The 15,337-nt window shown below is 53.6% G+C and overlaps 1 protein-coding gene across 1 annotated transcript in view; it reads left to right on the top strand.

Annotated features, from left to right (window-relative positions):
- The window catches only part of EPHB1 (EPH receptor B1), an 80,052-nt gene extending 67,205 nt beyond the window's left edge, over positions 1–12,847 (top strand). Inside the window, exons 13-17 of the mRNA XM_084212686.1 lie at positions 766–915; positions 1,446–1,639; positions 2,085–2,240; positions 2,854–4,195; positions 12,496–12,847. Of these exons, the coding sequence (XP_084068812.1) occupies positions 766–915; positions 1,446–1,639; positions 2,085–2,240; positions 2,854–2,962 (609 nt within the window). The 3' untranslated portion in view covers positions 2,963–4,195; positions 12,496–12,847. The remainder of the gene's footprint in view (positions 1–765; positions 916–1,445; positions 1,640–2,084; positions 2,241–2,853; positions 4,196–12,495) is intronic.
- The last annotated feature ends 2,490 nt before the right edge of the window (positions 12,848–15,337 follow it).

Below are 15,337 nucleotides of genomic sequence, written 5' to 3'. Positions count from 1 at the left end.
CGATTCACAGTGCAGTCCTGCCCCCAGAAAATTCCCGTGTGTCTGTGGTTTTCCTTATCCCTTGGCTTTTTTGGTGTTTATTTCATGGAGCTTTTCCAGGGAGCAATCCCTCTGTGCGTGCTGCTCCTCCTCGCATCCCTGCACCCTTGGCATGGCCTTTGGCCCTGGGACCTGCCCTGATTTGGAGGGGTGGCTTAAGATGCTGAGCCTGATTTTGTGCCTTTGGGAGAAATGAGGAGCTCTCTGCCAAAGGCACTTTCCTACACCAGTGCTTTCCTTTGGGTTTTAAAGGTGTTTTGCTTTTTGTCTTCCACTCCAAAAGTAGGGCTGGAAGGACCTTCTGGCAGCTGTGGGAGCCCAGGTGAATCTGTAGAGGATGCTTTTAGTTCAGCCTTGTTTCCATAGAAGGCCAAGGGATAGGGATGCCTGTGGCTCCTCACCTGTGACAAGTACTAGCCCAGCTGTGCTTAGCTTTGTCACCTGGTTTCTCCTTGGGAAGTGATGTGCTGGATCCTGCAGGGCAGCTGGAGTGGGGTGGTGTCAGTCAGTGGGGTAAATCCTTGGATAAACCCATTTGTTTTGTTCAGCTAAGCCATTTTAGGCAGATACATTCATGCAGCTGTTTTTGGCTCCTGCCTGCTCCTTGGTGGGGTCCCCAGGGATCCATGGTTTGGGATGTGTGGGATGGCTCTAACCCTGACTTATGGGCATTCAGCCTCCTCTGCCTAGGGAGACATTTCTCAGCTGAAGTCCCTTTTTCTGTAGGGGGGCAAGATCCCTGTCAGGTGGACAGCGCCAGAGGCCATCGCCTACCGCAAGTTCACCTCGGCCAGCGACGTCTGGAGCTACGGCATCGTCATGTGGGAGGTGATGTCGTTCGGGGAGAGGCCCTACTGGGACATGTCCAACCAAGATGTAAGCACTGGGAGTCATCCACACTGCTTTGGGGGCCAGGGGGTGCTCATTCCCAAAAGAAATCGCTGCCTGAAGGGCTCTCTGCTCCTTCCTGGAGCCTCAGGGGCACTCGGTTTGGAGATGAAACAGGCTGGTGAGTGAGAGGATGCAAGGAGGGAAATTGGAAAGAAAAGCCAGTGGGCTGGTAATTGGACTTCAGCAAGCTGCAGGGCCTTTGAAAATGTTCAGAGGGTTTACGAGCAGGGAAGGAGCTTTGGAAGTGTGACTGCTGTACTCCGGCGAGATCCGCCGAGATAATGAGTGGCAGCTCTCTGCTGGGAGGAACTGCAGCCGCGGAGCATCAGAGCGCAGATTAACCTCGGGGAGCACCCGGCTCCTCCCGCTCCCTCGGCTGCTGATCAGCCGGGCTGGCCGTCCCTTCCCGGCTGCCTGCAGCCCCCTCTGCCTCCACAAGCAGCTCAGGGAGCCCCCCCAGTCCTTTATCCCTTCATCCACTTCCCCCTCACTCATCCGTCCTCATCCGTCCCCAGGTCATAAACGCCATCGAGCAGGACTACCGGCTCCCGCCGCCCATGGACTGCCCGGCCGCCCTGCACCAGCTGATGCTGGACTGCTGGCAGAAGGACCGCAACACCCGCCCGCGCTTCACCGAGATCGTCAACACCCTCGACAAAATGATCCGCAACCCGGCAAGCCTCAAAACTGTGGCGACCATCACCGCTGTGTGAGTGCCGGCCGCGGGGGTGCTCCCTGCCACCGTCCCACGCCGTGGGGAAAGGCTCCCCGAGCGGCTCCAGAATCCATAAATCCTTAGATGGGGGCGGGGGGGTTCTGTCTTCACTCTGCCTGACAGACAAAGAACACACAGTTTTCAGCCAAGCAACAGCAATAATTCTTTGTTATTGATTCTTTATGGTCTGTGACCATTTGGGTGTGGTGGCTGTTCTGCTGACGCCTTATCCCTGTGGCTCCCGCAGCTGGAATACAACGTGTGAGCTTGCAAAGCCCTGCTTGGCACGGCAGTGTTCCCATGGGACAGGCCTTCCATGGGTGTGTGCTGGGGGGAGCACAGGAATAGCAGGGGTGGACTGGGGAGTGTGTCCCTGTGCTAGGCAGGGCAGCCCCTTGGTGCCAGCCAGGCTTGTCCCCAGCGGTGTGTCCTGTTTCAGGCCTTCTCAGCCCCTCCTCGACCGCTCCATCCCCGACTTCACTGCCTTTACCTCAGTAGACGACTGGCTGAGCGCTGTGAAGATGAGCCAGTACCGGGACAGCTTCCTGACTGCTGGCTTCACCTCCCTGCAGCTGGTGGCCCAGATGACATCCGAGTGAGTTGGCCAGGCCAGGGTTGCCCAAAAGCGGGGTGCTGCTCAGCTGGGGAGGTCAGTTCAGGGCAAAGGACAGGTGTGAGCATCCCTTACATTGGTCACCCAGAGTCTGGAGGTGGCCACATTCAGTATTTGGGGGTCAATGTGTGGGTGTGTCCCTGCTCTCAGTGATGCTCATGCGGCTGTGCTTGGGCTCTGTGGATGTTCCAGCTGAGCTTGCCTTCACGGAATGACTGGGTTGGAAGAGACCTTAAAGATCATTGAGTCCAACCCATGCTCTAACACCTCAGGCTAAACCATGGCACTGAGTGCCACATCCAGTCTTTTCTTAAACACATCCAGGGATGGTGACTCCACCACCTCCCCGGACATACCATTCCAGAACTTCATCACCCTTTCCATAGAAGATTTCTTTCTAATATCCAATCTATATTTCCCTTGATGCAACTTGAGACTATGTCCTCTGGTTCTGCCTGGTGAAAGAGACCAACCCGCCCTGACTACACCCACCCTTCAGGAAGTTGTAGAGAGTGGTAAGATCCCTTAGCAACAGCAAACCAGGTTCACCACCCTCAGCTTCCCATTGACTTTCCTCTGTCTGCCTGTCTTCCAGAGATCTCCTGAGAATAGGGGTGACTTTGGCTGGGCACCAGAAGAAGATCCTGAACAGCGTGCAGTCCATGCGAATACAGATGAGCCAGTCTCCAACCTCGATGGCATGACGTCCCTTGTCCCGTGGGGAGGGGCTGGGGAGGGCAGAGGTGGGAGGGGAGGAACTGGTGCGGGGCAGCACTGCCAGAGGAGCCGCCACTGCCTGGGGACTGCCGCTGCAGCCCAAGGATGTTCCTGGGACTCACCTCTGACTGGTGACTTCGTTCCTCACCAACAGAAGCACACTTACCAATGTCATGGGGGACAGCGTATAAATACGTATAAATATGTACAAATCATATATTTAAAAAGCAAAGCAAAACAAAAAAATCATAAAAAACAATGAAGACAAACCAATGTGCGTTGGGGAAGCAAACCCAAACCCTAGAGACCAGACTCCAATCCCGCCACCAGTGAGCAGTGGTCGAAACTGAGAAGGAGGAAGGGGCTGTTGGGGAAGGGAGAGGCACGAGATGGAGCATCCTGTCCGGAGGAACCACCTTCCTTTTTCTTCTTTTGCCCTTCCTCCCTGCCCTGGCCCTCCCGGCTCACCCCTCTCCCCTCTCTGCTCACGGACTGGGTGGAAGTGTCCTCAGATGTCTCTGCAGCTCCCTGCCATCCCACCCGGGTGCCGCTCCGGCAACTACCAAAGGACTTCACTGACCACTGCATGGGGGATCCGACTCAATCCAGTTAATGTCTTCATATTGAAGAAGAGATGTACCTTCAATAGAAAACCTTGGGTTTTGGTTTTTTTTTTCTCTTTTGCTTGCATTTTTTTTGCAAAAAGGAAAAAAAGGATTAAAAAAAAACAAACAAACTCTCCATCCTGGAAAATGGAAAGAGGTGTTCCCGTGTGTGTGTGCGCGCTCGTGCGCCTGTGTATGTTGTCAACCTTCCGTGGACTCGCTGCTTGTCCATGACCGAAGACCAGCGCTGACCCTGCAGCCAGCGGCCGGCCGGTCCCTGGCCCGGGGGCCAGGGGTTGGACCCACAGCCCCCAGGGGCAGGAGGCAGCCTGGAAGCACCTGGTGATGAAGGAAGTGCTCGGCACCCTGCACGTGGGGAGGAGGATGCCAAGGGCCGGTCGGCACGGTGGGGATGGGACGGGACTGGAGCAGCCAGCGGGGATGTGACTGGGTTGGTGGCTGCTGGAGGAGGAGAGATGCTCTGGGAAATGGACTGCTCAGGCCGCCAGGGCCTCGGTGATGTCTGGAAGATGGCTATGGAGGACTTTTTCCCCCATCTTGTGGACCTAAGGATTTTGATATTGATTTATGGACTTAGGTTTCATGGCTTCAGAGGTAGGTCCGAGTGTCTTGTGTATCTCTGTCCATCCATCCGTCCTGCTCTATATTTTCCTGCTCTTCTTTATAGCCTCTCCCAGTGGATGTTTCCCCATATTTAATTTGATCTTTATTATTCTTTTTTTTTTTTTTGGTTCCTCCATTGGTCTCCCAGGCAAATTGATCCGGTTAAAATTGCCCAACACGTGTTCAGTGTTTACCCAGAATATTGTAAGGCTGGGCCATCTGACTTCCCCTGTGGATCGCGCCAGGAGTTTATAAAACGAATGAACTCTTAATAAGGCTTTTACTTAGAGGGCTGTGTGCGAGTTGCAATGATCCATCACGGCGCTCTCGCTGGCGCTGTGCCGCGTGGCGGCAGAGCAGTGGCACGGGCTGGCTGTGCCTGTGCCTCAGGGGCTGCAGGTCCCAGCTGGGATTTGGTGGTGTGGTGGCTCATATGGACATGGAGATCTTCTGTCCTCCTCACTCACCCTCCATCCCTCTCACTCTTCCATCCCCACTGTGGCAATACTCCACATCTGCTTGTGCCATGGGGATGTCCTGCATCCCTCCGTGTCCTGGGGGTGTTCCTGAGCCACAGGGATGCCCCATGTCCAGCTGTGTTATAGGGGCTGCTTTACTTCTCAGCCTATGTCTGTCCTGTATCCATCAGTGCTGTGAGGAGGGCTCATGCCCACCTGGGCTGTGTTTTTTCCCCATGTCTCTCTTTGCCACGGGGCTGCCCATATCCAACTACACCATGGGATTGCTCCATGTCTATCTGCCCCATTGTATTCCCATCTATGCCTGGAGATGCCTCACCAGATTTGCTTGCTGCCTCTGAACACAAGGAGAGAAGCCTGTGCTCTGCTTGCTGCCAGCACCTGTCCACATCTCCTGAGTGGGAACACTGTCCCTCCTGTGTTGGGGCTGTCAGGGCCCTCTGTGGGTGGACCCCCGTGTGTCCCATGAGGAGCACACGCTCAGTGGTTCATGAGGAACACGTTCATGCTCATGGTTCATCACCACCAGCAGGTGAAGGACCCTTTGGGGTGCTCTCTACACCTCCAGTATTTTTCTTCCCTTGCCCAAGGCAGGTGACCTGTGCTCTGCCGAAGAACGGGAACTAACAAGATGCAGGAATGCACTTGTTTCAATTCACTGAACTCCCCCCAGAGAAAGAGGCAGAGAAAAACCCCCCTTGTTTACAACAGCAGGGACTGCTCCTCTTCCTGTCTGATAGACGATTGCTAATACCTCTCGGGATGCTGGCGGCCCGAATCTGTATTCTGGGATGTTGTCACACAGAACACAACATGCAGATGGAGCGGGCGCCGCGCATGCTAATGCGCCGCCCCGCCACATCGGTATTCGCTGGCACTGAAGGGTCCTTTGTGGGTTTTTTTATGATTTCTCTTTTATTAGAAGGAAGCTAAAGGCGTTTAAAGGAACGAGTGACAACCACACAGGCTAAATATCAATACTGCACCTTTATGGCTCCCCTGCCGCTGTTGCCAGCCCTGCGAGCACCTGCGAGGCAGCTGCGGCTGCCTGCTCGCTGCTGTCCCTGCCCCGGCACACCACAGCAACCCTGGTTTAGTGTGAACCCTTTCATGCAGAACCACAGTGTCACAGGGTGAGAATGGATCTCTGACTGATCCCCACCCTGTCAGCCAGTCCTGAGAACCGAGTGCCACGTCCGCTGTTCCTTCAACACCTCAAAGGATGGGCATTCCACCATCTCCCATTCCAATGTTTAATCACTCCTTCAGTGAAAGAATTGGTGTCCAACTTGAACCTTCCCTGGCACAGCTTGAGGCCATTTTGTGGTGACTATGAAATGGGAATCATTCAGTCCTGCCCATCCCACCCAGCAGGCCAAGTACCCCTGAGGGATCAAACAGGCTGTCTGGGTGCTCAGGTGCTATCAGAGATGCCAAGACCCTCTTGGTTCAATATCCCAGGGATAATGCTCCTTGGCTCCTGGCATTGCCAGGGCTGGTGGCCTTTCCATTCTGCTGCCCTTTCCCAGCTGTCCAACATCTGATGTCTCCAGAGCAGATGATTCCCATATGCCACCACTCCTAACCAGCTGTCCCTACATCTTGGCCTTGTGCTGGGACCTGTATGTGTTCCCTCCAGGGTCATGCAAGAGCCCAGCAGCAGGCAGGTGATGCTCTGGGCTGAGCAAAGAGGATGCAAGGTGGGCTCAAACAAATCCCTGCAGTGAAGAGCCATCATGGGCTAAGGGAGTTGCTGTCTAGGTGATACTTGAGGTAGGGTCACCACGGGCCACCTGTTCTCTTGCCTTTCAATGAAAATAATTTTATCCCAACCAGAAGATTTCATGAAAGGCCATCAGTCTGTTAGTGGAAAACAAAGGGGAAAGTCCAAAACAGCCATGTTTGGTTTTTGCTTTTTATTGAAAAAAAAACAGCATAAAAGTGTCAGATGATTTCTGACAGACAATTCTGTTACTTTAGAGGCCTTTCTTCCACATAAAATCAGTTTTCCAAACTGTGAAGCCTTTCTGTCTGGAAGTGACAGTGCTATCCCTGCCTGGCCATGGCAGCAGTGTTGTGTTTGACCTGCTCCTCCTTTCCCTTTGTCAGATGCCAAGGAAGAGGCTCTCACCTTGACTTGGGTGGCACCTCTTTGATGCTGCTCTGTTGCTCCTACTCTGGCGAGAGCCTCTTCCTCGGTGTAAAGATGAACACTCCAGTTTCACATCTGATCCAAACTGGTTGGTGTTGGACTTCCTTCCTTTGATCACAGAGGAGAAGGGATGGCTCAGAAGCTGTTTTCTGCCTGCAGAGTTATGGTTTAAAGGGAAGAAAAAGGAGGTTTGGATCAAAGAGGACCAACTGCACAGGCCTTTTCTCTGGGCTGGGCTCCATCCATCACACAGGGTCCTGATGGGTTCCTGTGCCACATGGAAGTGCTGGGAGGGGCCCATTGCTGGTGAGCCCCTCTGGGTTGGATCCTGCCCCCTGCCACTGCTCATGAGTGAAGCTCAGTCACAGTGCCTTGCTCTTTTGCTGCATCCCACGTGAATATCCGTGCATGGACTTGGCTGCGTGCCGGGGTGAGCCCGCCTCACCCTCACCCCTGATCCTGCCCTTTCACTTTGTGCTCTGCAGTCATCAGCTCCTTCTCTCCATTTCTATGGCAACTGTAAAAACCTCAACCCTTTTGTGTCTTTTTAGGGGATTTTCTGTGTGTGTGTCTGGGTTGGCTTTGTCCTTTTTGCATAGAGTGTTAAATCAAAAAAGGGACTTTTGGCTACCGAACCTCTGCTCTGAGCTTGGCCCAAGGTCTCCTGTGAGAAGCATTGGGCAAGATCTTCCTCACAACTGGACTGGGTGTTGCCAAGTGGCTCCACATTTCCAGCCCTGCTGTTACTTCCCTCGTCCCCCAAAAAATCCCCATTTGCAATTCAGCTGCATTGTTCTCCCCTGGGGCTTTTTCCATGCTTTTTCCACAGCCCCATCCCTGCGTGTGATGGAGGAGCAGCAGGCTTCTCAACAGCAGTTATTAAAAGGAGATGTGGTGCCTCTGCCAGGGAAGGTGCACCCAAGCCCCTCGCATCTCTGAGGCTTGAATGCGGAAGAAGAGCATGTATTAATGGTATAATTACGTGCCTCTTTCCAGAAAAAAAAAAAAGGAATGTATTTTATGCCATTTAATGACCTTCAAATTAACAGTTCTTTGAAAGCACTTATGTATATTTAATTTTAAATATTTCTGCAAGTCAGAGCAGGGCCTGCAATGAAAACAGCAGGCAGCCGGTTTTTAAATAAGAGTGATCTCAAACCATTATTTCTGAGCCTGTCAGCTCTTGGTGCCTCTAATGCTCCTTTGCCAAGGAGAAAACGGGGCCATCCTTCCCCCTTGCCTGAGTCCCATAGGATCTCTGCTTTCTGCTTTTCCAGGTGTTTGGTTCAGAGAGAGGAGAGGGTTGGGTTGGGGTTGGGTTGCAGAATCTCAGCAGTAAGTTTACCTGCATCCCAAGGACATCTCTGTGGGAATATCCCAGCTGGCCCATGTTCTGGGATAAATCATTGGGCTTCACCTATGAAAGGTTTTTTTGCACTGCCATCAGCCCCTGCCGTTGTTCTGAGATGGGGACAGACACGTTTCCCTTCGTTAAGGACTGAATTAAGGCTTTTGCCTCTGATCCATAAAAACTGCCAATACATCTGAGCCACTCTGTGTTCACCTGGAAATCATTACTCTTAAACATTGAATTTGAGTTTAAAGAAAAAAGGATCAATCAGCTTCTGAGGCGAGGAATGGATTTCCAGACCCAGAAATGTTCTGTAGCTCCAAGGCCACGTGTCCTCCTTCCCTGGTGGAAAGGGTGGGGCCCAGGGAGTCACAACCAGCTCCAACACCCATCCAGGTGCTGCTCATCCCTGCTGCCCCAGTGTCCCCGCTGCATGAGGAGCTGCAGGGGGGTTTAGTGGTCAGGTTGTTGTCTGCTGTGGTGCCTCTTCTGTGAAGGATCCTGCCAGGGTGGATAGTGATCCAGGACTTGGATCATTCTCAGTGAGTCTCCTCAGAATTCTGGAAGTTTCAGAAACTTCTTGAGTGATGATGGGGGAGAAGCCAGCTCCACACTGACAGGACTCCTGTGGCAAGTTTTTTCATGCCATCAGTGATTTCTTTGCTGCTCCTGTTTTGGCTTATGTTTTTCCTATTTTTGGGGTGTTGGAGGGTTTCTTTGGGATCATCTTGGATCATTGACCCTCCTGCCATGGGGGAATGGCTCTGCCTCTCCCAGCTGAGCTCGATCTCCTCCAAAGCCTGTCTGGGAGGTGTGGGAGCTCCTGTTGGGTTGTGCTCTCCCATTTTTGATGTCCTCAGGGTTTGGCTCTGTGTCTCAGGGGAGATCTGCTGGCTTATCTCCACCACTGGGCCCTCATGGGCTCTGTTGCCTTCCCAGAGTTTGACATGGAAAGGGGAGAAGCTCCAATCAGGAGAAGACCTCTGCTCTGGCTGGCAGGAAGAGCTGTGAGGTGGGAACCTGAGCATCCATGGCAATCAGTGTGATATCTTGGTTCCTGTCAGAGCAGCAGATCAGTGCTGGGGAGGGAAGTGCACTTGTCTTGGTGACCATGGTGCCTTTCACCTGTGCCTTTTGGGGCAGTCAGAGCTGCTGGCACTTGGGTGGCGCCCCAGGGCTGTCACTTTTGGCTGGCTGTTCTCCATGGACCAGCACTGTGAGCCCCCCTCCAGCCCGGGCACAGCTGCCCCCTTCTCCCTCTCTGTGCCCGAGCATTGCTGCTGCTCCTGCTCTCCTTCCTCTGGCCACTGGAATTTAAACAGCCCCAGAGCTCCTGGCTGTCCCACCCTGCTGCATTCTTCTGCTGTAGTGGCAGCTTTGGGGACATCTCCGTGTCCTTGTGGACCCCAGCACGTGGTCAGCCGCATTGCAGGTGGCACAGCCGTGGAGGGGGTGGCCCCGTCAGTGGCAGAGGCAGGATGGTGTTGAGGTCTCCTGGCCTGTCTCTGGAGGATTAGTGCTGGAGGAGGTTAATCTGAACAAACCAGCCCTGTGAATTTTAAGTGGATTAGCTGAACTCTGCTCCTTCCCAAAGCAGACAGTGCCCTTTTGGGGCGCATGTGGAAGTGGATTAGGCAAAAATCTCCTTAAGGCTGCGCTAATTCCAGATAAGTGTAGGAGGATTAACGCCCGTCCACTTAAAAAAATTAATTGGAGTGAACTTTTCTCTGTGTCCCCAAGTAAACAAGACTCGGAGCTTTCCCCATCCAGCAGCTGGGCTGTGCCTTTCCCTTCTCTGCTCTCCCATCCCCTCGTGTTGTGCAGGAGCTGCCATCATGGTGGGGGAACCTGCTCCTCTCTGATTATCCTCAGGGGCCTCATTAGGCCATTGAACCCTTGTGTGAAGGTAGGGAGAGAGGGCAGGAAAATTATGGTCACCATCAGTGCAATTATCAATGCTAATTAGTGCCAAGCAGGACTGACAGCAGGAGGTGCAGCTCATGGCAAGTGTTGTCTGAGGAGCCAGGTGAGCCTCACATCACATCCTAGTGGGGCTTCCATGGACAGGCAGATGTGGAACGTGCATATATTGCTTGGTTTACTTGTTTTTCTCCACCGTGCTTTGGCTGAACTCTTCAGATTCCACTGCCTAAATATTTGGGAGACAGCCAGAGGCTGCCGTGGTCAGGGACTCACTCAGACTGGGGTTAGTGCCTGGGTGGCAGTGCCATGTCATGTCCCTGATGGTGCCTGCGTGGGGATGGGGCTCTGGGAGGCCCCAGGGAAAGGGGGGTGAAATGAGACTCCTTTTCCAGAGGGTCTGGAAATGGGCTGATGCTCGGGGGGGCTTGCAGGATACAGGGACAGCTTTGGGTCACTCCCAGAGCTGCCTCCATCCTTCCCCATTCCCACCTTTCTCCATGGCATCACACGGGCACAGCAGCTGCGTTTGCACAGCCACCCATCCTTGATTATTGTGGGGATTTGCAATTCTGCCCATTCCCAGGAGTGTGGAAAGGCAAAGGCCCGGGGGGTGACACGGTGCCTGCATCCCAGCCGCGCTGCTCGACAGCTCCTTCCCTCCTGGAACGCCTTCTCACCGCACAGACGGGGCCTTTCCATTGCTCTTGGTGTCACGGCAGCACTCGGGGGCTGAGATCAAAGCCCTGCCCGCCTCGCAGGGGTTCCCACGCCGGCGCTCCGGGAGGAGGAGGAGGAGGAGGGATGAAGGGTGACTCGGTGGCTGCCTACCCGTGGATGAGCCGCGCTGCCCCCAGCCCCCCCACCCCAATCCTCATCGAGCTGTTCGTGACCTGTCCCTCGGGTCTCTTGAGATCCATCCTTTGGCATCGGCACAAACCATCCTTAGCTGTCCCTGGGTCATTTTTGCCCCGAGGAAGAGAAGGGCTGCAGCTGCTGTGGGAGAGCCGAGCCTGCAGCCACCACCCCCGGCAGGGCGCGGGTTCCCCGGGGAAAATGAACCCCAAACCCTTGGGCAGCTCTGCTCTGCCGGGCGGGTTGGGAAGGAGCGCTGAGAGCCGGGAATGCCGCGGGGGAAGGCGGCGGCGGGGCCGGGAGCGGCGCCCGGGGCCGGAGCCAGGCTCGAGTCCGCCTTTAATGTGGCAGAATGCGGAGCCGATAGAAATCACGGCCAGCCCGCCGCGACTTGCACCCATCCCCCGGACCCGCCCGGCTCCAGCAGCGAGTTCAGCATCCTTACATCAGTCGTGTTTCTGTCACAGCTTTTTGTTCCAGGTGTTTTGCTGTTCTGATCCCACTAACGTTAACGAGAGCTGTGAGACCAAACCTCCAAGCACGGCACCAAAAGTGGCCCCCTGCGCCCAAGAAATATCCAGCAATATCTTTTCCCCCCAGCTCAAGTTCCCTTTTTAAAAAGATAATCTCAATTTCTCTTCCCTTTTCTCTGCCCCTTTTCCCATGAAACACTACATTACTAAATAAAACTTTCATTACTACCTGGGTTTGCTAAAGAAAAAAATTATTTCCATTCAGGAGAATGATGAATTTTAATAGGAGTGAAATGTCAGGCACAGCTGGGGTGGGTTTCTGAAAGCATTGGTATGTTTGGAGAGGCACAGAGATGCCCAGCAATAATTAGCCAGTGAGCCCCCTTTTTTTGTGACCCAGCAAAGGGACCCAGCAGTCAATTGCTTTGTTATTTAATGTGCTGCCTTTATGTTTCCAAGGTGCAATTGTATATTAAAAGCATCTTTGCCTCTCCAAAGTAGCTAAATAATGGCGTTTTGCTGCTGTGTGGTACTTGTTGGTTACAGGGTGTGGAGAAGGTGCTCCTGGGGCTGCTCCTCTGGTTCCCAGACCTTTTGGTTTCCCCCTGGCAGCAGAGAAAATGGGGATATTTTATTTTTGTTACATTAGAAAAAGCGATTTGATGGTGCCTGGTGGTTTGCTCCTGCTTTACACCTGAGGGGGGGCAGTGGGAGGGGGTGGAAAGGCGTCTTGGCTGCGGGGGGACACAGATACCCTCCCACCCCCAAAATCACATCCCAGCCCCCACTCCCTAAAGCAACTCAGCTTCACAAAGAATTCCATCTCTTTTCCCCCTGAAGAGAAATGGAGAGCTTTCAGTGAAATCATCACTTTTCTGACAGCATATTAATTAATCCCTGCTCTTTTCTTTTTTCTTTTACTTTTTTTTTTTTTTTTGAGAGAGGCTGGGTGTGCTGTTAGAAGCCTTTGGGTTTCTCTGGGTGCGGGGAAGGACGCGTGGCTCTCTGAGCTCTGGACGTGCCTATTCTCACCCTCTCCTGGTCTTCCTCTCGCCTTGCAGGGCCGTCGAGTGCAGCATTGCAGCGGGGCAGCCGCGTCGGAGAAGGAGCCCCAGGGGCCGCTCCCCAGCCCGGGATGCTCCGGGAGGTCCCGCAGCGCCCGGTCCCCGTCCCCCCGAGCCGCGGCGTGTCCCGGGCCAGCCCTACCCTGTCCTGTACATAACCAGTGAGATGTCTGTAAAAGATTTCAACCCTTGGAATTTTTTTTTCTTTTTTTTTTTTTTTTTTGTTGCTCCCCCGTCCCCCTCCCCTTCTTCCCCAATTTGTTGATTGTGTTGAAATTGTCGGAGTTTGTAACAGTATCTTTCAGAGAATATTGTACTAAAGAGAAAATTGCACTCAATAAAAAGGATGAAATAAGCCTGGTCCCTCGCCTTCCCCTTCCCAGGGGCAGCCTTCCTGCTGCCGGCTTTTCTCCGGCTCGGAGCTGGGGGAGTGTTTGCCATGAATATTCATTTGGGGAGCTGGCAGCGCTCCACCGCTCCTTGACTTTACCTCGAATGTTGATGTCTATCAGATTTGGCTCCCCGGTTTGTAAATGAAGTGACTTTATTCTCGGCGATCCCTATCGGAGTTTGCTCGCAGCAAAAAGCCGGGAGAAGGAGTTTTCCTGGCGCGGCTGTTCGTGCGGAGCGATGGCTCAGGGAAGCCGCGCTGGAAGCGCTGCCTGGGATCAAAGTGCCGTCCCTGCTGGCTCCGAGCTTCCCGAGTCCTGCTGGAGCCTGTCCATGCACCTCGTCCTGAACCTGCTTTCCTTGAGGATTACTGTAAATGATGGCTGGAAAATGGATTCTTCCTTGTGCATTGGCTGCACTTGGGCATTTTGTCCTGCTGGGATCAATCACACAACCCGTCCAGCTCTGTCACACACACTCTTGGGGTGGTCCTGTGCAGGCTCAGGAGTTGGACTCCATCATCCTTGTGGGTCCCTTCCACCTCAGGATATTCTGATTCTCTGATCCAGGTGATGCTGAGAGCAGCTGGTCCTGCCGGACTGGGAACGTCCTCCAGCTGACAACAGGGGCTGAAACAGGGGCTAAAGGTTTTGTAAATTAAAAATATGCAGCCACCAATGAGTTATTTGGGGTTCAGAAAGGGGAGCTGCTACTGGGAGAGCTCTGGAGGTGGGGTTAGGGGTTCCCATGGCTGGGGTTTTGGGGTGAGCCCCGGGGAGGGAGGCAAGCAGTGCCTCAGCTGTAGGTGGGGCTGGCAGAGCCCTGGAGTCCCTGGCATCCTGTGATTGTCCCATCAATGAAGGTGGTGTTGATATGGGGTGTTCTCCTGTCTCCTTCAGATTTCCAAGTCCTTTCTGCTTCTCCAAGGCCATTATAGCTGGCATATCTTTATTACAGGGATTTTTGAGTGAGTGAGTTCCATGTGCTGGTGGGGATTGCTCCAGGTCCCTGCGGGCAGGACTCCACTGCCCCCGACTTTCACACCACAGTGAGGTTTGCCTCACACTTTACACAGGGATAGAACTGCAGTTTTGGGTGTTTTTTTGCCAAGCCCACCCCGACAAATGAAAGCAGAGAGTCTCTGCCATCTTTGGATATGCAAGATGCAAATAGGCAGCAGCTGATGGAGGATAGAGTGAAGTTGTTTGTGTCCTTAATTGAGTAGGCACTTGATTTAATGGGCTTCTGGTGTGGTTTAAATGAGTGTTCATGTTTCTTGAATCCTCTGGGATTTGGGATGCTGGGAGCATGTATCCTTCACACAGGTCAGTAGGGGGTTTTCCCCTTAAGCAACCAATAGACATTTACAGGCAGTGCTTGAAGTAGTTCCTGAACTAGTTTGCCGTGGGAGAGCCTTTTAACAGGGTCTGGGGGAGCTCTGCTGTCAGTGTGGTGGTAAATGGGGCTCTGAAGGACTCTGGGGAGCTGAAAGCCCCTTGGCAGAGCCTGGATATGGCCAGCCAGTCCCTGACAGGCCCTCACTCCCTGATTCAGGTTGATACAGCTGCAGGCTCTGGAAGCTGTGTTGGATTTCCCCCAGGGGAAAACCAGTCACCATCTCCGCCTGCGTCCCAGCTGGAGCGAGATGTCATTTATGAGGCCACACAGCATCCAAAGAAACTTTCCCTGAGCTTTCAATACAGACACAGGCGACTGTCACTGCCAGAACAGAGCCTAACCCTCAGAATGAAAAATCTTTCCTTCATGGCTCTCAGGTTTGAGAAATGGAAACAGCGTGTTGGCTCCGACTGCCCCGCGGCAGCTCCCAGGAATCCCAACACACCCGGTGCTCCAGCACGGCAGAGTGATGCCAGCCTAACTCCAGCCTGGCAGCAGAATAAATCCTGATTTACCCCCCTGCAAGGAGAAAACTGAGCCAGGACTGTGCTCAGCTCCATGGGGTGCAATGAGGGGCTTCCCTGGGGGCTCTGGTGAGGGACTCTTGCTCTTATTCCAATGCACAGCTCTGGCCCAAGGACAGCCCTTCCCATGGGAAGAGAGTGGCTGGGAATGCACTGGCTGTGCAGAGATGTGGCAGGGAAGGAGAGAGAGGTCAGACACACATCTCCTGGCCTCTCCCACCTCCCCTCCCTCCCACGCTTGGCAGTGAAAGACAAATAAAAGATGAGCCCAAGAGGACCATAGGCTAAATTGTAATTGGAGCAATATGGGCCGACGATAAAGTTCTGTGCCAACCCACATTAACTGGCAGCATCTGCTGGAATTATTGGAGATGCCTCATAGCCTATTAAAAGTGCTGGGATTTTCCTGGAGGACAAGCCAGGGAGGCTCAGCAGTGCTGGAGAACCAGGAGGGCTCGGATGGAGCCGGTCTGAGGCTGCTGCAGTGTTGAAATCTCCAGCCCCTCTGGAGAGGTTTGAAGGGATGC

This window comes from Fringilla coelebs (genome assembly GCF_963513975.1).
Source record: "Fringilla coelebs genome assembly, chromosome: 10".
NCBI lineage: Eukaryota > Metazoa > Chordata > Aves > Passeriformes > Fringillidae > Fringilla > Fringilla coelebs.
Note: the sequence above shows the minus strand (reverse complement) of the source record. Positions and strands in the feature narration are given on the sequence as shown.